This window comes from Notechis scutatus, chromosome 2, assembly GCF_049901735.1.
Source record: "Notechis scutatus isolate UNSWTSFEM ecotype Mainland chromosome 2, rNotScu1.2, whole genome shotgun sequence".
In the NCBI taxonomy this organism is placed as follows: Eukaryota; Metazoa; Chordata; class Lepidosauria; order Squamata; family Elapidae; genus Notechis; species Notechis scutatus.
The window spans coordinates 121,764,372-121,790,695 of NC_142010.1; the positions used below are offsets into that span (position 1 = coordinate 121,764,372).

At 41.1% G+C, this 26,324-nt stretch overlaps 1 protein-coding gene across 2 annotated transcripts; it reads right to left on the reverse strand.

Moving 5' to 3' along the window:
• Positions 1-489: 489 nt before the first annotated feature.
• SOX9 (SRY-box transcription factor 9) lies at positions 490-25,701 on the reverse strand. Of its 2 annotated transcripts, XM_026675804.2 has the most exons (4): positions 25,452-25,701; positions 6,575-6,978; positions 4,798-5,051; positions 490-3,580 (listed from the first exon to the last, which is right to left on the reverse strand). In XM_026675804.2, the coding sequence occupies exons 1-4, from the start codon at positions 25,548-25,550 to the stop codon at positions 2,772-2,774; spliced, it is 1,566 nt and encodes a 521-aa protein (XP_026531589.1). In that variant the 5' UTR covers positions 25,551-25,701; the 3' UTR covers positions 490-2,771. The 2 variants fall into 2 exon arrangements, with proteins under 2 accessions (XP_026531589.1, XP_026531590.1); XM_026675805.2 differs by lacking the exon at positions 25,452-25,701 and having other exon boundaries at positions 6,575-7,623.
• Between the last annotated feature and the right edge of the window lie 623 nt (positions 25,702-26,324).

Sequence of the window (26,324 nt, forward strand, 5' to 3'; positions counted from 1 at the left end):
TATTTTCCCTGTTTAAATGTTGGGACATCCATCATTCCTTCCATTTATTTTGCAAGAGAATTAGCAAGCAACACAACTAAACAGACTGTCAATCCTGAAAAGTTGGTTAGCTAATTTTGTGATAATTTGTAAATTGATTTGAGTCTGATAGCTATGTTATTATAGAATAGGGTTGTACAAGACTCTAGACCCAGTTCCAAGACTACTATGAAGAATATAACACCTGTTTCTACTTTTTAAACCACTTGTGACTTTTCCAAACCATGTGTTCCCAGGAAAAGATGCAGTTGTTTTAGAGTTGTAGATAGGTGATGCTGTACACTCCAAATTCAACTTTGGTCAGAACAGTATACACTACATTTTTCAGTACACTGTATATAGGTTAGGTCACCAGTAGATGTAATTGCATCAAAGAAAAACAATGCATCTTCACTAAGATAGTTAGGATCACTTCCGGAATTACAGCTAAAATAGCTCTTTCATTCCAAGTTTCATACAATGTATATTTATTGCAAACAATAATATACAAAAAGGTAAGTTTTACAGAGACCCAAAGGGTTTGCAAACAAAATGACTGAAAAAAGTGTTCTTTTATCTAAAACTAATCTTTTTGAAAGGACATTAAATTACAGAAATACTTTCAACAGATCTGCTTTTTTAATATAGAAGTAGAAAAGATACCATATGATAAGAGTGCTTTAAGCTTTTCTTCTACTGAATTCCCTACAAAATAATTAGCAAATATAACATTTTAAAATAAAAAGAAGTTGGCTAACTTTTTCCAAAAGCAATATTTTAACTGTTTGGCGACAAGTTCACCAGTGTTGCTTTCTCTAATTTTCCTCCCAAATGAAGTGAAAAGCACATTGAGAAGCATCCATTGTCTGGAGGTTCCAGCAGCATCCATTTCTATGGCACCTTCAAGAGACAGATAAAGCCCTAATGGAAATGTGCCACTCCCTGCTTTGTTGGTTTACATTCAATGTTGCTTTGCTTCACTTGGGCAGAATAATAGGCCTACCCAGAGAAAAGAGGTGGAACCTTAAGACGATACAGTGGATTGGACCACTTTGGATAGCAATTTAGGGAATTGGTTGAATGTTCCTTCATGAAAAATGAAACCCCTGCAAGTCAGACATCCGCATGCAAAGGAAGGTTTGCTGATTGGCTTTAACCTGGGAGATTTTTCACGAACGAAAGAGTGATTCAAGCCCACTCTTACCTTCTGTGCTCTCCATACTGTTCCATTAATTTAGTCCGGATCCAAATCATAAGTCCAAAAGTATTCAGTCAGAAATAACTCAGTGATACATTAATTAGCCATGGTTTGTTTGTACAATGAGAAAAACAACAAAAAAGCTTTCCAGTTTATTCTTACCAAAGCATAGAAAAGATAGAAAGACAAACAGAAGCAGGTATTTGTACAAACCTAAGACACATTCCGAAGGAATAATAAAATACAAAAACAAAGACTGAGAGATAAATAAAGGGTTATTGATTTAGACCATAATTTAACAATTAGGCACCATATACCCTCTGAGTAAGATGCTGGTATTTCTGTTTACATTACAAAGATTTCTAATGTGGAAGGGGGAAATTGGAAAAAACAACCCTCTTGATTAAAAACATCTTTTTCACAAAATAAATATATATAATTTTAAAAGAAGAAAAACCACCTACTACTGTCATCCATGAACCTTGCTAAAGCTGGTGTCCCTGTGTCATTCCCATCTTCTTTTGTAAGCTGTCTTCATGGAATAAAGCATTTTAGCTTTTCATGCAATTTACAGGGAAGACTCTTGGTTTTTTGAGTGACCGCAATTTGTCTTACAAATGTTGGTCTGGTGTTGGAAGCTGAAGAAAAAGGATCAAGGCAGAGAATGCTGGTTCTGGCTTTATAACTTGGTGCTTGTAGTTGCAAATAAAATATTAATTAAAAATCTTCATGTAAAACTGAGCTCTCTTCTTGGGAGTTCCATATTTTTCCTTGGTAGGACGGAAGATAATTGTGCAAGTCTTTTGGAAGATTTCACAGGATTTTTCTTTAAGGCGTCTGATAGTGTTATTTTAAGGCTCAAGGTATCCTTGCTTTTTTATTAATCTTTTTTTCTCCCTGTATTTCATTTCCATGCTAGAAAAATAAAAGTCTATTTCCAAATTCCCACAATCATGTTAATGGGCACTTCTTTCATTTCCTCAAAATTTCCTTTTCCTTGATTTTTAATGCACACATTTTAGTCTCTAAAAGTGACTGTTAACTATAGAAAAATACCTCTGACAGCAGGGAAAAAAGCTAAGGCATATTCTTTTGCTAAGTGTGGTTCAACTGTACCCCCCCACCCCCCAAAAAGGAAAAATAAGTTTTTTAAAGTTTCTCTAAAAACAAGTACGTATAAATTCCATCATATCGGTAACAAATCATACACAATACATACTAGAAAATATTTAAAATAGAGAGTATTCCTCACAGAGGAATACTTTTGAGTGTATATTTTTTTCATTTTTTTGTTCTTAGTTATTGTTAAAAAAATAATTAACAAGTTCATACCTATGCAAGCTAAGATGGCTGTTCGGAAAAAAAATAAAAAACTGCCTTCAAATCAAAGGAAGTCCACCATGGAATGTTTCTTGACTGAGAATAATCTGGTCAGTTTTGAAGGGGTGCTGTAGTGCACAATGCATTCTGGGATATTTTTTTTCCTCTCTTCCATTCACTTTTAGCTTAAAAATATATTTGTAAGTCTGGGGAATTGACACCATCCTTCAGAACTCTATGGTCTGGTGAGCTGTGTATAGACTGGCTGTTCCCAGTGCTGTGGGCTATGGGTTTGAGGAATGGAAGGTACCCCCGTAGTGTCTGCAATTGGGGTGTACATGGGCCTCTGGGTGGGGTTCATGTAAGTGAATGTAGAATAAAGGCTGGAACTCTGGCTGGCAGCATGGCTGTAGTAGGTATTGGAGCTCTGATGGTCTGTGTAGTCATACTGGGAGCGAGTGATGGTCGGGTAGGAAGAGCCATAGTGCTGGAGATTGAAGGAACTGTAGCTGATCTGCTGAGGTGAATGCTGCTGTTGGTCAGTGTAATGGCTGGGACTGAGCTGCTCGGTCTTAATGTGTGTCCTCTGCTGAGGCTGGCCTGGTTCACTACTCAGAGTAGTGAGTGTGTGCTGCGGCGGCGGCGGTGGTTGTGGCTGAGCTTGGGAAGGTGGCTGCTGAGAAGGCGGTGGCTGCTGCTGCTGCTTGGACATCCAGACGTGCCCAGTGCCTGCTGGGGTAGCTGTGGTGCTACTGATCCCGTAGCTGCCTGTGTAGGTGACCTGGCCAGGCTGGCCATGGGTGACCGGAACTCCTGGGTGGCCATTGGGGGGGAGATACTGGTCAAACTCATTAACATCAAAAGTCTCAATGTTAGAGATGACATCACTGCTGAGTTCCCCAATGTCCACGTCTCGGAAGTCAATATGAGGTGGCTGTCTTGCTCCTTCTTGCAGAGGGCGACCTTCACGCTTCAGGTCCTGCTTGCCAGGCTGGACATCTGTTTTAGGAGTGGTAGGAGGAGTAGGTGGCCCTTGAGATTGCCCTGTAAGGAATACAAAGTAGATAGTAGTTGTTACCAAAGGGGGCAGGTTCTCTTTGATGCCTTTGAAGTCACAGGGCAAGCAAGCCACACCTGGGTCTCTTTCCCTTCTGATAACAGGCACAGCCAGAGGGCCATAAAGCTCCCACCAGTGGCCACTTTTAATGAGCAGAAGGTGTTGCATGGCAGTGATAACTTAGCTAAAGATTAACTCTGGCTGGATGCAAAGGAGACGATGGAGAACTTGCCAATAAGAATGAAGTACCAGTGCAGATTGTTGCATGTAGTTGAAAACTGGCTGCTTTATACAATAACAGATGTTTATAGTTTACAAGGGGTGGTAATACACTGAGATGAAAACTAAGACTTAGTACTACTGGTGGAATAGCTTAGCAAAGCAATGAAGCTGACATTTATTTATTTATTTATTTGTCAATTGCTTACAAGATAATCAGCATAAGTAAAAATATTGTTATGAATACATGGATACATATTTTATATATATATATATATATATATATATATATATATATATATATATATATATACACACACACACACACACACACACACACACACACACACAATACGACAAGGATAGTAGGCACGTTGGTGCGCTTATGCACGCCCCCTACAGACCTCTTAGGAAAGGGGTGAGGTCAATAGTAGACAGTCTAAGGTTAAAGTTTTTGGGGTTTGGGGAAGAAACCACCAAGTCAGGTAGAGTATTCCAAACATTGACCACTCTGTTGCTGAAGTCATATTTCCTGCAATCGTTTGGTGCGATTAACCTTGAGTTTGTATCTATTGTGTGCTCTTGTATAGTTATGGTTGAAGCTGAAGTATTCATTTGCAGGTAGGACACTGCAATGTATGATTTTATATACTGTACTTAGATCGGACCGAAGGTGATTGAACCATTGAAGGATCACCTATGACTATCTAATTCCCCATTGAAGGATCACCTATGACTATCTAATTCCCCATTGAAGGATCACCTATGACCATCTAATTCCCATGGATATGATGGGAAATTTTATTTGAAGACCTGCCTTGTAGGTACACAAAAGCTATTGCTTTTTGCCAATAGCTATCTAGCTCTTTTAGGTTTCTTTGGCAGACTGCTAACTGGACTGCCTTACTGACGCTCCTTTAGAAGCCCTGTCTACATGGGATGTTCTTCCTCATCTTCAACAAGGAAGGGAAGATGGCACACTCACCAGAATGCTCTCCAGGTGAATGTACTTCACTCATGCTGGATGAAGACTGGGGCGAATCTGCCTGCAGGGCCTTGAAGATAGCATTCGGAGAGATGTGGGTCTGCTCCGATCCTTCCTCTTGCTCAGCCTGTCCGTTCTTTACTGACTTTCTCCTCCGTGGCTGGTACTTGTAGTCTGGATGGTCTTTTTTATGTTGCACTCTCAAGCGTTCAGCCTCCTCCACGAATGGGCGCTTCTCACTCTCATTCAATAACCTGAGCAATTAAACAAAGCCATGATTAAGTTCTACCCAGAGTTTAAGCTTCTTGATTTTACTACTCAGAGCAACCTTTGATTTGCTAGAAATGTACTCTACATTCTGCCGCTGCACCACTAGGCCAGCATCGCTGCAGGCAGCTGTCAGAGGCCCCAAACTTGGGTAGAATGAACTTCTGATAATACAGAGGACAAAACATAAAGTGTATAAAATCCACCATGAAATGACAGGCACCAGGAAAGGCAGATTTCAGCATTCTGCTATTCCTGCATTCCTCTCTGGGTAGAAACGCACTGCAAACTTCCCCAGAGACTCTTGCAAGAAAGAAAGAAAAAAAGAAAGGGGGGGAAGACTCAAACCACTCCTGTCATTTTTTTTTCTCAGCAATTCTTTCAATTACTCTGGGACCTTATTCTCTTCCTTCCAAGACGACCCAAGATAGCAACCAGTCCCTTTTTCTCATCCCACTCAAGCACTATGGACACATGCACATAAGCAGCTTCAGCCACGGCTCAGACACCAGGATTCCTCTAGGCGTTTGGGGAATTAACTCACCCCAAGCGTTCTACATCCACAAAAGTGGCTCCCTTAGCCTTTTTTTCTTTCTTTTTGCAAGTCATTAAGCTCATGCCTCAGCCAGGTGACTCACTTTCTCTTCTCTCCTGCCTCCCCACCCCAAGTGCCTCTTGCTAGTCATCCTTCTGAGCCAACTTCTTATTGGTTGGCACTTGCCAACTTGTGCCAATCATCATTACACCCAAGATGTGCTACTCCTGTTTTTCTGCAGAGCAGGGCTCAAGTTATTAACTTTGTCGGGTTTTTTTTTTTTCCCAACAGGTAGGCCAAATATCTAAACAGAGAAGCCTTGCTGGGCACATACAACATGCTTTTCAGAGTATTTCTTCCTATATTTTAAGGAATATTTTTATATGTTTTCAGTTTTATATGTATAAAAAGGCAAGCTTTTATGAAGCCCCGATCTTCTTGTCTTTCTAATGAGGATTCCACAACGTTCGTCTGTAAAGCATTCCCATCTTTTCCCTCAGTGGTTTCTATTCTAACTAGTGGTTTCTTTTCTCCCCCCCCCCCACCCTCCGTTCTTAAACTGAAACTAGACTGGAGGAGGAGGGTGGAGGGACAAGATGCGCTTTTCGGAAGCGAGTCCACCCCCCCCCCACTTGCAAAGGCCAACTTTGGTCTCCCATCTGTGCGCCCAGGCCTTCCTGCCCAGTTCCAGTCTCCCGCCATCGGACCAGAAGGTCGGCCTCCACGCTCAAGTCCCGCACGATTTGGGCTGTTGCTCCTGAGAGGTGGATCCCAAGCCGTGCGCCCCCCGCCCCAAAGGGGTGCCGAGCGAGCCGTCCGACCACCCAAGCCAGCCGCCCTAGCGCTCCTTCTCCCCCCACAATTCTCCCTCGCTGTCCCCGCCCTCCGGCGCTCGCGCCCTTTCCCGGGAGCAGTCCCGAGCCGCTTCCTCCTCGCCCCAGCGCGGCTTTCCTTCCCTCCCCTCGCCCACTTTACCTCCAGAGCTTCCCCAGCGTCTTGCTCAGCTCGGCGTTGTGCAGGTGGGGATACTGGTCGGCCAGCTTCCTCCGCGCCGCTTGAGCCCACACCATAAAGGCGTTCATGGGGCGCTTGACGTGGGGCTTGTTCTTACTGGATCCGTTCACCCGGACGGGCATGGGCACCAGGGTCCAGTCGTAGCCCTTGAGGACCTGGCTGACGGCTTCTCGGATGCACACCGGGAACTTGTCCTCGTCGCTCTCCTTCTTCAGGTCCTGGTCGCTCTTGGGGAAGGTGTTCTCTTGGGGTCTCGTGTTCTCAGTGTCCGAGCCGGAGCCCGAAGGGCAGGGAGACCCCGCGGAATCCTCCGACATGGTCGGGCTGGGAGCGCCGGAGAGACACTTTTCCTGCTCTTCGGTCATCTTCACGAAAGGGTCGAGGAGATTCATGCGAGAAAAGGGCGAAGGCAAAAGAAGAGCGGGCGGAAAGAATAAAACACAATAAAAATCGAGGCAGAGGGGAGAAAGGGGTGGGGGAAGAGAACGAGGAAGGGAGGGAGGGAGGGAGGGAGGGAGCGGGCTAAGCAATCGGCAAGAGCGGCGTCTCTTTTAAGACAGCCGGGCAAGAAGAGAGGAAAAGCCCGCGCGCGCCCCACAGGCGAAGCGTCTCGCTCTCCTCGCTCGCGCCCCCCCCACCCCCCAGAAAATAAATAAAAAATAAAAATAAAAATAAAAAAGCCGCGGCCGGCTTTGCTGAAAAACTCGACTGGCGCGAAGTCGCCGCTCGAAGGAAAACCCGCTCTCTCTTAAGAAACGCGCATGTGGACTGGCTGCCGCTCCGTCCGGTGAGAGGGAAAGTTGAACGAGGTGTGGAGAGAGAGAGAGAGAGAGATAAAGAAAAATTCCCCCACCCCTATTGAAAGAAGGGAGACGAATTCCTCGGCTGGAGGGGCGGGGGTGGGTGGGAAGGAGGAGGAGGTGGTGGTGGTGGTGGTAGCGGTAGCGGGGCGCGCGAAAAGTCGGAAGGCTCCCGGAGTCGTCTGGCGAGGCTCAACCTCGGCTCTCCCTAACGTTCACTTGCGACTCTCTTTAATAAATACCTCGCCTCTGCTCTATTTCGCCGTAGAAACGCCAATGGCAGCCCGGGCTGGGAAGGGCTGGCGCGGCGTTGATTGGCTAAAAAAGTTTTTTCCTCCCTCTGGAGAGGGAGGGGGCGCCGAGGCGAAGGGAGGTGGTGGTGGTGGTGAGGGGGGGAATAAGAGGTGGAAGAGAGAGAGAGAGAGAGAGAGTGAGTTGGTCGCCCGCTGCAGTTGGCTCTTTGTACTTCCCAACTGTTGCGGTAGTTGTGATACCTCCCAGTAAATTTCTCCTTGCTTTCCCCCCCCCCTCTCCACCCGCTTTTCTATCGATCGAAGCAGATCTTCGGGGTTGCTTGCAGGGGGAAAGGAAGGGCTTGACATCTCGCCGGCAGAAAGTAGCGCTTCTGCGAAAACGGCGCAGGAAAACCAGCCTCCCGTTTGCTCGGAGAAAGGACTTGGTTCTTTCTGTCTCTCACCCACCTCCTCCTCCTCCTCCTCTTCCTCTTCCACCCCCCCCCCAAAGCCAGTGTTTTTCTGACTCATTCTCCTATGGGAGGGTTTTGTTTTGATTTTGCTCATCTTAATGCTTCGCTCGTGCTGAAAAGTTTCAAGGCGAAGACGGGCACAACGCGCTAAGCTGCCCGTTCGCGGGACAGGAGGGAGGACTATGGTGGAGAGGCGGGGGTGGGGGTGGGGGGCTGGAGAGGAAGAAAATCGGCCTCGATACTTCTTAAGTAAGGCGGCGTTTTTCTAATTATTTAGAATTTCTTTTCGAAACACTCGGTTAGTACTTAAAGCCTCCTATCACTCTTTGTGCAAGTAAGGCTAATGGCCTCTTTTTCTTTATTTTTTTATTTTTCAAAGTGTTTAAATGACAGCTCAACCCTCCCCTAAACGATGTTATCAAAAAGATTCCCTTATAGAAGCATATATGACCAGAGTTGCCTTTCAGATTGTGTTGACTAAGCATTTGTAAAGTAAATAAATAAGTAAATAGCAGGTATATCTAGGTTAGACTTCCGATTTAACTTGGGAATTAACCTTCCTTTGGATCCAGTAGGACTGAGTTAAACCGCGCAGAGCTCGGACTGCCTACTTTTAGGAAATGGGAACAGACTATGTTTGCAGAGGGGAATATATACCATAATCAGAGACGCAGCTTTTTCTCCTTTAAGCTAAGCCCTTTCCATTAAAGATTAGAGTTTTCTTATTGAACATATTGACAAACTTCAGACCAGAGTATATCTCTCTCGTACTGACCTCCTTCCCTCAGAGAGGCGAACAATTTTACTAAATTAGTTTTAAAGGCCACGACAGTCGTCGCTGATTTCAGAGTGCCTGACTTTGTGAGCTTTTAAAATTAAGGGCTAATCCCCGGAATATTTTTTTCTTCTAAAGTTAATTGAGGCAGAGGAGGAAAAGTATGCCACTGACCAGACGATTAAGTTGTCAGTGCAGCGCCCGGGAAAGTGAGGCGGAAGAGTAAAACCAAGCAATCTGGCCTCCCAGTCAAGATGGCTCAAAAAGAAACCGGGCGCACTTGGTTGCGAATTGGCCTCTTGGTATAAAATCGCCCTTTCATCGAGGCTGGAAAGACAACCCGGGCATCCTCTGCAAACACAAGATTTCTTAGGGAGCCCGTCGACGATGGGCGCTTCTCGCATTGTCAATTCTTTAAATCATTAGCTGTCATGTTGCTTTGCCTGGGAGGACAGGCGCCTTCCCTTTGGCTTGGCTTGACTTGCGCTTTTTCCACTCTCTTTTCAGCTTCGGTTTTTGTTTTTTTTAAACTTGGAATTTAACAGTTATTTCTATATAAACAAATCACCTTTGCGGCAGATAAAGTGTAACTCCCACTTCCATCCAGAGGGGGCGCCATAGGCTCAGAAACTAACCGCCTTGGTGCTTTAAGTTAGAGATGTTTCTTGAAGGTTGTTAAAACGCGCGCACACTCGCACGCTCGTATGCATGCAGAACACGCCCCCTCCCCACCACGCACACTAAAACACGGATTAGGTCTCGGGCGATTTCATCAGTCAGCCTCTAATGTCATATATTTTCCTTTGCCCCGTTTGTGAATCAAGGATGAAATTAATGAAATCTGCTTGATGAAATCTCATTAAAGTCAATGCAAGTGATAAACTTATCAAAGGGCTTTAGAATAACGGGGCAGTTCTTGCTTTCAAAGAGGTTTATAAAGGTGGCGGTGGCGCTGATGCAGAGAGCAGAACTTCCCCCTCGCTCTGACTACTACTCCGCGCCCACCACCCAGAATTTTTTCAGATGTGCAACAGCGACTTCTTTTGCTCTGTCATCCATTTACCACGCATCCGCCTTGCATTTAAGGCTGCAACGTAGGTATGTGCAACATTGATGCACAGTCCCGCATCAGTAGGAAGCATAAGGAGACACGAGGGGTCCCCGGTGGAGACGGCCATGGTTACCTCGGAGTAAATCTCAGGGGAAAAAACTGGGGAAATGATTCTGAGGAAACGCAGGGCAATACTAAGGTGGAAAATGTTTGGCTGAGCTCAGTGGGTCTCACTTGCCAAATTAGATGGCGTCTCTCCCCTCCGAATTATTTTGAAGGAAAGCCATTTTTAAAATCCAATCCCTCCCGGTTGCCAAAAGATGCTTATTCACATTCTCCCCACTTCAATGCGCAGCCGTTTCCCGTAATCCCGAGAAAAGAGGGGCGATGGAAGTCAGCTGCCTTGCCGTCCCGAGTGAGAACGGGTAAAGCAACTGTCTGCCGCAATTTGCACGTCTTAACTTCCCCAAGCTTGAACCAACCCGCGGACGTTTTAGCGGGACGTTTCTTAAGAGAGATGCTCCGTTTCGAGACACGGCAGGCTAAACTGAGATTGCTCTGGTTTATCTAATTCCTTTGACAGACTTCAGAGGTTGGTTTCTTAGGTGCATTTAAAAAAACCGTTTCACACGATTGTATGATTAAAGTATCACAATTCCCATTGAAATGTGATCACCATTAACATCAATACAGGGAAACATGAAAGAGTGCCCTGTTTGAGATTTGATTTCGTCCTGTCCGTTTTTTGTTTTTTTTAATCTGCACTCCGCTGTTCGCTCAATGTCCATACTGGGGCGAGAGTTTCCGTAAACTCAGAGTTAAATAGAAAGAAAAAGAATCCCAGTAGAATGGGATTGCAAAGGCGATCTGCATTGACTCCGCGGCCTTTCTGATGAATCCGCGCGCAGCTCCAACTCCCAGCTGTCTGCGTCGGAACTCGGTTTGTCCTCTTCCCTCCACCCCCTAGCTTTTGTGTTGCTAGACCGTTCCTAAAGGCGACTTGTATTTAGGAGAATCAGTGGGGTTTTTTTTTTTTAATCTCACAACGGACTGAATGATCCTAATATCCGATTGGATATTCTAGAAGGAAAAAAAATGTTTTAAAAGGTTTGAGGAACAGAATATAAATCGTGAGATCTGTTTCTTTAATATCACGCCAGTATAGTCGTGTTTCCCGCCCCCAATATATTTAACAATAATTAACGGGTGGGGGACTTAACCCATTAATGAGGGGGTAGCCGAGGAAAGGGAGAAGCTTTCACAAGGAAAAAAAAACACCCATGAAGTGAATCTATCGCTTTGTACATTTTTTTTGCAACATTTAACAGTACATTTCACTCCCTAGTTCAGAGGGAAACAAACGATCAATCTGGCACCATATTTGCCAGCAGTTAATTGTTGCATTCGGTTTAAATCTTAGTCCTAAATGCCACCAAGAACTAAGAGAAGCTAACTCTCTTCTTTTGTTATGAGTTTGCGGCACAAACACTTTTCTTTAACGCAGAAGATGGTTGTGAGGCTGGAAGTAAGTAAGTTCAGGGCTTCTTCGGCGTGGCAAAAAGCTTCATTTTTGTCAAACTAAAAACATTTATTTCTTCTTTCCCCCATCCTCCGGAAAAGAAAAGAGGAAAAAAACATCAGTCTTTGTCGGAAATTAAGAGATGGGAAAACTAAGTAGTTTTGCGCGTTTATACCGAATAGGCAGGAATAAACAAAAACAAATTGTTTCGTTGAATGGCGCTATGAGAAGCAAGCAACTAAGGCTTCGTTCTAAAATATCAATTGCCCCAAAGCAATATTAGCCTGATCACATCTCCATCCCTGACTATGGATTTCTACCCACCCATAAACTTCATTTTAATAAGATTGAGCGATAATAATAATAATAATAATAATAATAATAATAATAATAATAATAATAATAATAATAATAATAATAATATAATAAGGTATTGGAATCATACCCTATACCAATTCGAGAGAGAGAAAGAGAGAGAGAGAGAGAGAGGTCGTGTCGACCGTGCCATTATCAATGCTTTATATTTGGATTTCCCGATGGGTGCGGAGATTGATCGTAACGGCTGTTCTCTTTTGAGCCTCCCTCTTTTATCCCTATGTTTTTGGAGCCAGTTTGGAAATAAAAGGAAAGTATCAAGAGTTTTCTGACAAGTTGCGTTTTCAAAAAAGCGGCGCGGGGGGGAGGGAGGGAGGGGAGGGCGGCTTTATCCTCGCCAGCATTGCTACCCTAAAGTTTTCGGAGCGCTTCTCTGCACCGCTAGGGGGGTCGGGGGTCGGGCTGGATGGTTAGGGTACAGACCAGGCGAACCAAGCTCCAAGCGGGTTCACTGTCGCTAGAGGCAAACCCGACACCCTCATGAGGGTCCTTGCGAAGCGCTATAAGTTGGCATCCCCGGGCTAGGTTACCAACTCCTTTCTGGAGTTACTTGCAGGGTTTGCAAATAAAGCGTCCTCCTCTCCCCCCCCCCCCCGTCGCCACCTTCCCTCCCCCGCGCTTCCCAAAAACTTTTTTTGGTAACACGTCCCGTTCTTTCCCTTGGGCTCGCTGAGCCTTTGGGGGCCGCCCGAGCTGCTGCTGTTTGCAAAGCGTGATGTCACCCTCAAACCTGCGGTGACGAAGCGGCGAGAAGGTTTGAAGCAAAAAAAAAAAAAAAAGAGCCAGACAGCCGGCCGGCCGGCGCTGGGAAGGGGGTGGTGGTGGAGGAGGAGGTGGGTGGGTGGGGGAACACAACCGTGGAGAGAGACGCGAGGAAAGTTTTTGGTGGGGCGATGCCGGTGGGGAGCTGGGGTCTCTCTGAGCCGCCGCGGAAGGAAACTCGATTTTTCTAATGACTGTAGTAGCCACTGCTCTCGAGACATCAAAGGCATCTATTTTAGAGACGCACTCGGGAAGCCGTTGCGAAACACAAGCAGGCACACAATTGGGGAGAGGTCCCTGGATTTTGCTTTATGCACATTTCGCCTAACTAATGAATTTCACCACCAACCCCACCACCCCAAACACCCCAGGTTGGGATAAAATAACCCACCCACCCCCTTTCATTCCCTCCGGTGTTTGTTTCCGAACCATGCAAATCCACTTTTAAATAAAACGTATGATAGGAATAATTGTTTCTGTTTGTTATCGGAAAAGTTCACTTTTAATCCGTTCAATTGCTTTTATCAAATATGTCAGTTCCTCTTATAATGTTTTATTTATTCCACCCGCCTACCCTAGGGAAGATCCCTGGAAATACTATACGTTGGGTGAAAATCCAAAGGCTCTGATTTACTTGTGCGCAGAGGAAAGTTTTTAAATGTATCCAAGAAGGGGATAGTATTTCTATTAGATACTTTTAATTGTTCCAATTTCAGAAGGCTGCAAGGAGGAATATATTGTACAGCCTAATCTATCTCGTCCCCCTGTTTCTTAATAAAAAGAAGGGCAAATATTTGTTCCAGGCTCTCTGAAAAAGGGACAAAAGCTTAATGTCGTTCTTAAAACTGAGGAATCACTTTTATGCCTTTCGCAGTTGACACCCCTACAAACAGAATTGACTCGTTTTGGTAGGCAATGTCAAGAAGCTCAGCCTTACATCTTGTCAGCCATCGGAGAGACAGACAGTGAAGTGAGCAAGTGCTCTTTTGTGCTTTACTATAGTGAAGAAAACTTGGTTGGCTGGTGTTGCTAGACTTGTAGAAACGACCTATCATGGAATGGTTTCTTTTTTGGGCTGAGCTTCAGGTAAAGTTCCTTCCTTAAGTTCAGCTCTAGCTAATCAAAAAGGTAAAGATACCCTCAAGTCAAGTTTTACCCCTGGTGACTTGCTGCACAAAGTTATAGGTTAATTGTGGGAGAAATCAAAGGGTGATCAAAGAGACACCTGAAATCAACTGGAAGATGGGCAGTAGGCTTTTAGTAGAGTTTTTGACTACCCATAGTTTAACATTGAATAGTTATTAGGAAGTCATTTAATTGTAGGAATTATTTTAAAATTGATATTAAAAAAACATTACAATGCCTTATGTTCACTGTCATCTCCTACTCTTGGTATTTCCCTTTCTCCCACTTTTTAAAATGATTGTCTTTGACTAGGCCTGGCTTTAATAGCCATTTTGAGAGTTTAGTGTTCAAATCCTGAATCAAGGGCAATAATTTCTTTGACCACCATCTGTATAATAAGCCCATTGCTAGAGTAGGGTGAGCCATTGACTCATCTGCCCTCTGTTGTTGTTGTTCCATTTAACTTTACTTGGAGCTTAACTTGGAGTTTCTACCTGGTTTTGATTAATGGTCTAGTGATGAGGAGCTAATAGGAAATGTCTCAAATCCCCAAATCTGCACTCCGTTATCCATTTCTGCTTTAAACTTTCAAATTCCACTATGCAGAGTGTCTGCTCCCCATCTGAACATCCGAACTGGACTGTGCTGTTTCTCTGTGTTATATAACATATGTGGGTATGTGCATAATTTTGTGTATTTATTTTTTCATGTTTATGTAGCGTACATTGGAGGTGGTGACCCTTTGAGAGCTGGATGCAACGAAAGTCCATTTTAATGTACGCCGATTAGTATACATTCAAAGGGACAATAACGTTAGTCTAAATCTAACCCTAAGTCATTCAATGTGGCTATTTGTCCTGCAAGGCCCTGTAAGTCATAATATCCATTACCACAAGTTTGCCAATATAGCAAAAGAGATTTTTGTTTTGTTTATTTTGCATTTTGGTGCAGAAAGGAGTAGTGATTTATCATTACCTGATTCATACATGTGCATGTGCATATACATGTACATGTACATACATATACGTATATACGTATACATATACACATGTGTGCCTGTCTATGCAATAAATACTATGTTTAGGTATACAAAGAAGCTGCCCAAGGAGGCAGATTCTGAACGTAAGAAAATTAGCGAAGTGGAATAATTTAGGATTATGGAGAGAAAGATTTTATAGAAGTAAATTATTCTACAAGAAATTCTAGTATGCATCAATTAATCCCTATAAAAAACAACTTCTGGAAATTATTTCTTTGATACATTTTCTTAGCCATTTTGGCAATTTAAGATATGATTTAGTTAAAAGAAAGATTAAGGAAGACTTTTGCATTACAATAATTTCACTAGGATGATGAATCGCAAGCTAAACATTTTACTACTGCTGCACTGAAAGATACTTAATTTGCATTGTAGTATAATTACAATTTCCAACAATTTCTAACCCCATTAAAATTGTGCTTCCAAAAGCCTGATCCTCTCACTACCTTTGTCTGTATTTATTTTTAAGAGATATAAATAAGGTTGCAGTTGCACTTCTGTGGATGTAGAATGGTATACAAATAAAACAGCAAATAAAAAATCTCTTGATTTTATACATTTAGAGAAAAGAGTCACAATCCTTGATTCATTCATTATAAACACTACTTTGTATTTCCATCTCCCAATTTGCTAACCTCCAAAATTCCCAGCCATATTGAGAAGTTTGCATTCTATGCATAATATCAATCCCCCAAATTATTCTATTCTTTGTTTTGTTATATTCAATTATATTAAATAAACATATTTTTTAAAACCTTCTCTTTTAAAATTAAGGATCAAATTTAATAAGAGGACATCGTTACATATTTATTATATCAATTTCACATGGCCACCAATTTGATTTGCACTTCTGCAAAAATAGATTTTGAAATATTGAAAAAATTTTTTACAACATAGTTATAATTCAAAAGAAACAACTTCACCATTTAATAGTAAATGGAGTAATGCATTCTATTTAAATAGGTGGTTTTTTTTTGAAAATTTATGAAATAATCCTGTATTTTCTTACCTGGGAGAAATTTCCCTTGACTTCTTAGGAATTTACTTGTGAGTAGGTACACTTAAGTTTTTTTCTGTAAGGAGGGATCTCAGCATGAAACAGACATAGTCAATAGAATGGTAAATAAAGAGCTAGTGAGGGATTTTTAATCAACTGTTTGTAAGCAAATCAGAACTCTCGTAAGACTGATGTATAAACTCAGAGTTATAACATCACACCGATTCTATCACAAAACTTTCCTATTGAAGATTTTTGAATAGTTCTATTGCCTTTTTGTCAGAGTGTATAGGAGCTGTACGTTATCTGAATGGTTTAAAGGATATCTAGAACAGCAAAATTATCAGACATCGAGATAAACCAATGTGCTTTCTCCAGGGTTTCTTGTTTTTACATGTGGTGGCAATATACACTGTGAAACTGAATAACTAACTTATGAAGGTTTAGTAAAATGTATCTATCAGTTTATCCTATTTTCTGCTTCTTTCCTGCTTATAAATAATCTATTCGTCAGATATTTGAAATTTGTAAAGATGTTTAATACAGATAAGTTATTCCACACTATATATGACCTATATATATATATATATATATATATATATATATATATATATATATATATATATATATATATATATATATATATATATATATATATATATATATATATATATATAGTACTAAATAGTACGAATATATATATAGTACTAAAACTGAACTGAAAGGAAATCACTCATTTTTATGAGCACCTTTGCTGGATTTGGAACTATGTTTCTTGAATCAAAGGCTTATATTGTACCTATCAGTACCGTGAGTTTACTACAGTAGTTTCAGCCAGTGGCCTTGAGAACTTCTTGATGAGCAGAGCAAACTGGGAATATTGTGATGAAATTTAATGAAGGAAAGAACAAATCAAAAGCCTGGATATTAAGGCAAAAACAGCAGGAACTTGCTAGTTGCTAGGTATGATTGTTTTCTTCCCAGAAGAATATCCTAAATCACCAGGGTCAACCTCGATTTCATTGAGGGTCACATCAGGGTTGTTTGACATCAGGTGGGGTGGCGGGGGGCCTGGCCAGGGTGTGCACAGCTAATTTGACATCATGCATATAGGGGGCACCAGTGGTAGCATGTTTAGCACAGGGGTGTCAAACTCAAGGCCTGGGGGATGGATCTGGCCCACGGGGTGCTTAGATCTGGTCCAGGGGGCCACCCTGAAGGACTGGCCCACAGTGCCTCTTCCAGCGAAAATGGGCTCCCGAGCTCCATTTTTGACTGTGACGGCCTCCTGCAACCCTCTGACAGCAAAAACGGAGCTCCGTTTTCACTGGCAGAGGCATTGTGGGCCAGTCCTTCACTGTTTCCAGGGCAGCCCTGCAGGCCAGATCTAAGCACCCCGCAGGCCAGATCCAGGCCTTGAGTTTGACACCCCTGTCCTAAACCAAATGTACCTATTGCAACACAGGCTTGATTCCTTACTGGAAGAGAAGATGAAAGGACCAGAGACCAGTCTTTCTTCTTTAGGTCTCAGTTAGAAAGATGGAAGAGCCCACAGTTATTGCATAGAGAGATTCTGTGAAAGCCCAGGAAAAAAATGAGCCTTCTGAGAAGAACAGGGCACATAAAGTTATATAGAAACTGAGAAAATAGGAGAACGGTATCAACAGGTAAAAAGGTGTCAGCAAGAATAATAGGATCCTTGGAAGAGGCCTGAAAGTGTAATAGAAGGGATTCCTGGGAAGCTCATAAGGAAAGGGGAAAAATATTTTGGCAAGAGCCATGCAAACCTGGCTTGGAGGGATTTAAACTAAACCTGAAAAAAAAATAAGTGCTGGGTCCTAGGAATATGATCGCATGTGATAAGGAATTATGAAACAGGAAATGGTATCAGAAATCCTCAAAACATGATAGTGAAAATAATAATATTGATAGTCTCCAGTGTTTGTAAACAAATGGCCAGAGAACAAATGGGGTGGGGGTGAAGTACTGAAAGTCCTAATATGAAAAACAAACAAACCCAAATGTGATATTTATCATACAGAAATGGTAATTATCACATAAGATGATGGGATGAGGGTCAGAATTAGAAAGTAGAACTTGAAGGATACAACCTATTCAAAAGAAATAGATCCAGGAAAAAGGGAAGAGGCGAGAAACACACACACATACACAAACACCTGGTCCCTTTTGCATGTGTGTGTGCATGTGTGTGTGTGTGTGTATGTAGGTAAGATTAAAATGGGTATGAAACAAAAGATATATTAATGTGAGAACTACAGATACTTATCCAGGCAGAACATGAGGATAATAAATGCTTTTTAAAACCAACTGCCAAATTCTTAAAAGGGCAGGCTATAGCAATAATGGGAGACTTCCAACTTAAAATCTGAGGGAAACTAACTCAGCCAAGCATGGAAGGCACAAAAAAAAAATCTGATCTCTCTTGCTAACCAGTTCATTTTGCAGAAATGGAGGAAGAAATAAAAAGTCAGTAATTCTGGATTTCATCCTGACAGAGAAGTACTTATCGATAGACAAAAGGTGTTAGACATCTTCGGGAAAAGCAACAACTTCATGGAGGACTTCAAGACAATACGGTCAGAAGAAACTGATGAGGTTACCTAGTTGGGTAATAATACATTTGCAAACAAACCGCCAAGTTCAGAGAGCTTACTAGCCAGATGAACACAAATGGAAATTAGGAAGGCTAAAATTTTAAATGAGGTTAATCTGGAGAGAAAAGCAATTTAAGAAGAAAAGTTTAGGTAGGGCGTATTAATAAAATAAGTTTGAAGGAACATTTTTTCATAGAGAGATTATAAGATGTTTTACAATTGGTATATCACTCTAGATATAATAACTATTTTTTTAAAAAAAAAACTTTGGAAATTCAAGGAGTTTGGATACTTTTTTTTATATCTAGTATTTACATTATAAAGCCTAATAATATTGGGAAACTACCATTCCTGGGAACTAACATGTATTTCTGAAGAACAAATATGGTATATCAGATGAACTTTTCCTTTCCTTTCTTTTTTTAATTAAATGACAAGGTAACTAGAGTAGTCAACCAGGGTATTGATCTAGATGTACAGCTGGTCCTCAATTTACAACTGCAATTGATCCCAAAATTTCTGTTATTAAGCAAAGCAGGTGTTAAGTGAGAGGTGCCCCATTTTAAGACCTGTTTTACAATGGCTGTTAAGCGAATCACTGCAGCTGTTAAGTGAATCATGTGGTTGTTAAGCGAACCTGGTTTCTTCCATTGACTCTGCTTGTTGCAAGTTGGCTAGGATGGTTGCAAATAATGATCACATAACTGGGGACAGTGCAACCAACATAAATACATGCCACATGCCAACTCTTGAATTTTGATCATGTGACCATGGGGATGCTCTGATGGTCGAAAGTGTGAAAAACCAGTCATAAGTCACTTTTTTCAGTGCTGATGTAATTTCAAACAGTCACTAAATGAATGGTTGTAAGTCAAGGACTACCTGTAGTGTATCAATCTCATGAGATCCTTGTGGGACAAGAAGGAGAAATATAGCTAAATACTACTAGGTCAGATCCAAAGGATGCTTGTAAATAGTTCTGTATCATTTTGGAATGAAATATTTGGTGAAATCCCCAAGGCCTCCATCCTTGACTCACTACTATTCAACTTCTTTATAAATGGATTGGAGGATGAAATGGAAGGCATGTTTATCAAATCTGCTTAAGCCATTAATCTAGGATTAGTTAATGATTTAAAGAACAGCATCATAATTAAAAACGACCTTGGCGGTCTTATGGTAGTCTTAATAGGCCAAAACCAGTGTCCAACAGGATGTTTTTCATTTGTGACAAGCCTTTTGGTAGGAAACATCAAAAATGTAATTAAGGAGTGGGAAGGTTTGGTTTTTGGCAATGCAAATGAAAATCTAGGAGTACCAGTGTACTGCCAGCGGAGCATGAGCAAACCCTGTGATGCAACAGCACTCCTGGCCTGCATTAACCAAATCATTGCATTTGGTTCACCAGAGGCAATCATTCCATTATACTTGCTGCTGGCTAGATCATATTTGTAGTGCTATGTCAATGGATATGGAGAAGCTGGAGTGAATTCAAAAGAGAGCTACAAGGATGATAGAAGATCTGGAACTCATTACCTTTGAAGAATTGTGAAAGGTGTTTGGCTTGTATAAAAATAAAAGACTTAGTGGGATGAGGGGGGTTGATAGTGATTTACAAATATGTAATTGTCCCAGGAAACAGATTCTGGCAACATAATGAAATGTGTGTTGTGTTTTGCATCTTACATGCCCGTGTGTACCATCATGGCTTATATACAAAAGGATCTTGTATTAGGATAGGATGCACATTTGATCATTTTCTCTGTAGAGGTCCATGTGAAACACTGTGATAGGCAAGAAGTGATATTCTCTACTGAAAGCAGGGTATGGACCAGTAGCCAAATTAAAAGAAGGTTGCTTAAGGTTGAAGGACTTTTCTAAGTTGTTAAATAGTGGAGCCGTCAACTTCCCACTGCTGAGGGTTTTATAATGATGACTGGGTGGCCACTTCTCAGAGGCACTTTAATGGATTTCTGCACTGAACAAGAGTACTGGATTCTGACTTTAAATATGCCTCCCAACTAATAAATTCCATAATTCATTCCAATCCGCTTTGCTACAATTTATTTTCTTTAGAATGAAAAGTTGTCTTCAAGCTGACATAAGGATTCAGTTAAAATTCTTCAATGAAACTTTAGATTGCCAAACAGTAGTGTCTCAATGAATTTTTTTTAAAAAATCAAGTACTGAATATAGTTGTGCAAAATTCTGACAATCCCCCACTCTATACATACACTTTAATTTTACCCTCTTTAAAACATACTTAAAGTGTTTGCTTAAATATTTCCTCATCTTTGTTAATCTCATTACTTTTCACAATTCCTGCTCAGGGCATTTTGGCCAGTGTTCTAAGGTGTAAACAATGAAGCCAAGCAAACTTCTTGACCATGCTTTCGGCCCTGAATGAGCAGTGATTCTTAAGCACTTTATGGAAAGGGAGAAGTACAATATTTTTCTTAATATTCATCATATTGGAACTTATCTCTTTATTTAAAAAATACATGCATAGAATCACTTGCCTAAGTCAACCAAGCTTCCTTCCTTCCTTCCTTCCTTCCTTCCTTCCTTCCTTCCTTCCTCCCTCCCTCCCTCCCTCCCTCCCTCCCTCCCTCCCTCCCTTCTGTCACCATGGACTTTTTGGAAACAAAATGTAAAATATAGGTTTGTGAGCAGAAGCAGGCAGGTGCTTTGAACTATAGCCTTCATTATCTTTCCACTGGAAATATTGGCTTAGCCTAACAGCAGTTGAACACCAAAGCATCTGGAAAATATTGGCTTTTCTAATCCATTTTACTTTCCATTCAGGCATATTAAAATTATTCCAATAAGAATGTGCGAATTCATCACATTCAAAACGGCCTGGCAACGAAGACAGCAGATTCCCTTTATTAAACAAAGATGATGGTGTAACATTCAGGGGGGATAGTCAAACTCATGTTGAACACTTTTATTTTTCTTTCACTTAGATTCAGTGATAATCAATGGATTATCAAAGCATTCAGTTGAAACTGGATTATATTTCCTATTGCCATTTGTGTTGGGAACGATCTGATAAAGCTCTGCTTGGTTTTATGTGTGTTGGAGGTCCAGTGAGCATGTTCACATGTGCGCACAGAGTCTACCTGGGCAGAAACTTCCTTAGCCACCAGCAAGGACCTTTAGACACAAAATTATCCAAGTAACTTATGTTTTGGGGGAATCCTCGGCATTGGGCTTTAGAGCAAACAGGATAATTTCCTTTTTCTAAAGCCCTATTGATTCCAGTGCATTTTTTCCCCTTATTTTTCACAGTAAGAAAAAAATTCTAAGGGATTTTGTGTGTTTGATTCAAAAGGGAGAATTTATTTATATGCAATCAATAAGAATACCTCTGCATGTTCATGAGTGGATCGTTTCATTGCAGTTGCTGAGTTGAAAGGTACTAAATCAGAGTGTTTGACCCCTTTCCATTCCAAAGAGCTTAATCAGGTCTAAATCTTGCTGGGGAGTAGGGTGGGGAAGGTTGTTACAAGAACCTTGTTGATTTCAACATGAAGTTCATAAAAGTTTTATTGGTTTGAATGGGGAGATCCCTGACTTTTGCAATATTTAATCACTTTCCCCATATGGCTCATTATAACGTATGCTATGAATGTCTCACATAGTAAGGGCATATTGGAAAAGCTGAAGGTACAATTTATTTTCCCTGATTTTCCTTTTTTTTTTACTAGTTCATTCATGGTATTATTTTTATTTAGCATTACTTTGTTTATTTTCAGGATTCTATTGAGGTCTATCATTTGTCTGCAATATTTTCAATATTCATGCATGAATAGGTAAGGAGAAATTTTATATATATCTACTGGAATTCGGGGTACTTAAATTCCAGATAAGTGATTTAAGTCTTAAGTACACTGATTCGTCTCTGTACAAGAAATTATTACAATCTCTCAACACAAGCAATTACGAGGAGTTTCAAAATTAAATTATGTTAGCAATGTTGTAAACCAGTCTATTTTACAATATACTATTATTATTATTGCTCCCAGTGTTGATTTTTCTTATATTTTGCAAGCAGCGGTTAAATTATGACATGTACGTCAAAGCTAACATCCTGTGAAAATTATATATGATGTTTCATAGCAGAGATAAATAAATGACAGTAAGTTAAAGCTAGCCATATTCTGTTTAGAATCCAGGCTCGTGTTAAATTACTGCCAGGGAACTGTTCAAATTACATAGCCAAGCGATGGCTTGCGAGAAATCCATCAGAACTGGAAGAGAGAATAGAACAGCCATTCTCTCTACCTGTTTGTGTAGTTTCTTGCTAATGCAGGACAAGCCAGACTGTTTATTTGCAGAAGTAAAGTTGTGGAAATATACTTGCAGAGTGTAATATGGACAGCACGTGTTCTTATGAGCTACCTGAAGTCTGTGTCCTAATCATTTGCAGATGTCTCTGGGTCATTGATTTCCTATGGGCCAAAGAGCATCCCCCCATTCCCTCCCCTTCTAGTTCTTCAAATTAGAAAGAAAGAAAGAAGGAAGGAAAGAAAGAAAGAAAGAGAAACAGAGAGAGAGAGAGAGAGAGAGAGAGAGAGAGAGAGAGAGAGAGAAACAAAGAAAAAGAAAGAAAGAAAAAGTATTCATTTCTCAAACTTATAAAATAGTTTGTTTGAAATGTTTCCAAATATGCCCCAAATATTGAATCATTTGGATAATCTAACCGCCAGGTCCACACTCATTTGGAATAATGATTTATTTTAGAAATAGAAAAATCAGTTCAGAGATTGCTTGAAGTTTGCTCAAGGTGGGGAGTTTGTTTACACATGGAGAATTTGTTTTAAAAACTCAGATTTGCTTTACTCCATAATAATATGTACAGTGTCAAGTATATAGCTAAGTACGAGTGTAAGCAGAGATACAAATTTATATGCCAGTGCTATTTATATACCACCGGTTTGTATGCAATAACTCCCTATATTGGGACATTTTTTTCTTAGTTATTCATTAATTCTAGATGATTGTACCCATATAGTCCATGATAAAAATGCTTGCCTTTCCCTGGATGACTGATGAAGTTAATCAAAATCACCAGGGAAAAGTCTATAACAGGCAGTAACATAATAAAATTAGGACATGCCTAATCAAAAACACTGATTAAAAGAAATATCTGAAGATACTGATAGAGACTACTGTTGTAGTTCAGCATGGTAAACTAATAAGCCAGCCTGTAGCTTGATAAACTGCTTGGAATTGAGCCTTTTAATTTGCAGATTAGTTTGTTTGGAGTCTTCCTCCTAAGTTGCAAATGGCATACGGGATTATTGCCCTCATCCCCATTTTATTGTTGGAACAAAGTGGTAGAGTAGGCTAGGCTAAAAAGAAAAAGAAAAGACTGGCTGAGATTCCTTACTTGGCACCTGGGGTTCAAGTGAGGATGTCAACAGAGACTTTCTGGCCCTTTCCTGTTGTCCTAGCAACCACCCCGCTCTTGGCTGAAAGGTACACAAAACTCTCTGGTGATGTTTAGAAACATGTTGATGTTGCACAAGACTAGTTTTAATACTGAGCTTATCTCTCTGTTGCAGAATATAAAATCAGATTGGAAAGAGTTGTATTAGAGAATATTTTGTGAAAAAACTGAGTCTCAGTTGTGCACTGTACACCTGTGTGGTGAGATGGCAAGGGTTCTAATTCTGCCTCTCCTGGGATAGATCATGTGCCTCAGAGCAGTAGATGTTGGTGAGCATATATGATAAACCCAAGGTCCTTGTGTTTGCATGCATAGCTATGCCCATAAGTGGGAAATAAAAATATGAGTGTTTAATAGTGGAGGGTAAGTCCTGGCAGTGCCACGGGCAGATAGCCTGCTGTACTCTAAAAGTTTGAGTTGTGACTGTCACAAGCCCTTGACCATATTTTCTGCTACTGTTGGAAAGCTCAAAACATCTGAAGCACCCTAGTATTCCTTCTCTTGACCTAGACTGATCTCAAGACACACACTCTCTCAGTATTTTAGAAGAAGGTGTAGAGACAGTAGTGATCTGAATCTAGAATTAATAATGGCCTTCTAATTCACAATTTATCCTACTCTAACTATGAGCTACATTTCTGGTTTTTTTCCAATTTCATAACATTTACAGTTGTAGCTGCACATATCTCAGATATACATGAGCGTGCACACGCATACACATTCACCAATGTATATTTGTTCTGCTGTGTCCTTCATGCCATCTGATCTTTTAAGAGGAGGAGAATATTATTCAAACAAAAGGAGCAAATATCTCCAAATAATGACAGGGAACAAAAGCAGCAAATATATCATTGCAGCTTCGATCAAAGGAGGTCTTGTTGCTACCCAACTTTTGCAAAAACATGCACATTTATTCCTACGGCTTGGGAGGTATCCCAAATCCTAGGATAATCAAACATGGGTTTACCTAAGAAGTTTGCACAATCAAGTTCAGATAAATAATACTTTGGCACGATCATGGTTCCTGCCTGGTTTTATTGTGTCAGGTGTCACAGATACCTTTCCTAGACATGACTCTGAAGTGGAATATTCTTGTATCAGAAATATCTATTATGAAAATTGCAAGTCCCTTAAAATATGATAATTATAAATGCAAATGTGGCATATAATGTTATATAACGCCAAAGAATATAACAATTTAAAAGAGGGGGCATAGATTCAGAAAGAAAAAAACGTAAAACCCTATCAAGGGTTGAAAACAATTCACATATACATTATTCCAGCAAGCTGAATACCAAAATGGTACAGGGACAAACAGATTGTTATTCCTGCGCTGCAGAATAGCTGCAAATGACCAAAATCATCCATATAATTTGTAGATCGGAAAGCTGAATTGGGATTTCAAGGATTGCACCTTTCATATTGAGCTCCAACACACAACAGTTCAAGATCCCCACAATTTTTTCCAACAAGATGTTTAACATACTATCCTAGAGGAACATATTAAGCGGGGAAATGTCCTACCACTCTCAAGACTTTTTTTTTTTAAGATGAAAGATCTCTCTGAATGGAAGAACGAAAAAGGGATAGAAATAGAACCCGGGATGGGGGAAACCTACCTTGACAAGGAGGACTATCACCTTTGCTCTTGTAATTAGGAAGCTGGGCTGCCTATATGCTTGTTTGACAAGAAGGGTCTGATGGAGGAGTTCCTGCATGCTGTGTTTTAAAACATGCTTCGAAACTGCTTGGGATTATTCCCTCACAAAGCTGTCCCCAGGTAGTTAACATTCACCAAAATATTGATGACAGTCACCTTTCCTGCCAGTGCTTATCTGAGACGAGTTGAGAAGCAGCTTGGCAGAGCCTGAAAGGATCTATTGTTATTGCCTTTATTTTTTAGAAGAGAAGGGTGGGAGGGGGGGAGAGAAGGAGGGAGGGGGGCTGTTTGAGTACAGATTGGAAACAAAGGAAGAATTTGGCTCTTTTCTTGCTATGACAGGTTCATGATGACATTCCTTGAGAACAGCTTTATTATTTGGCCCTCAGAAATTGCCTGGCAGTGTCAAACGTTGCTTTGGCTGGACCTGAAGGAAAACAAGGTCTTTGATGATGCCTTCGGTGACTGGTGGTTTTGAGGAGCAAGCGGCCCCTAATTACAAAACGGGGATTGGCAGGAGCAAAGGGTGGAGTGGTTTAGGGGTAGGTGGGGTGTAAATGGCGGGAAGCAGATTGAATGACCTTGGGGGTGGGGCTGGTGTTAGAGATGGGGTTCAGGCTAAGCATCAGTGCAACAGAGTTCTGTAAGTTCAATGGAAGAACAGCTTAAGAATGGGGACAGCAGCTTAGCACCTCTCCCTTTACATGCCATTGATGGTCCTCATTATGGAAATTTATTCCACAGTGGAGGTGGGCATGTCCATGTAGTTTTCATGGCAACAGAATAAAAACTAGGATCTCCTGATGGTGTCCCATTCTGGGACAGATTTGCT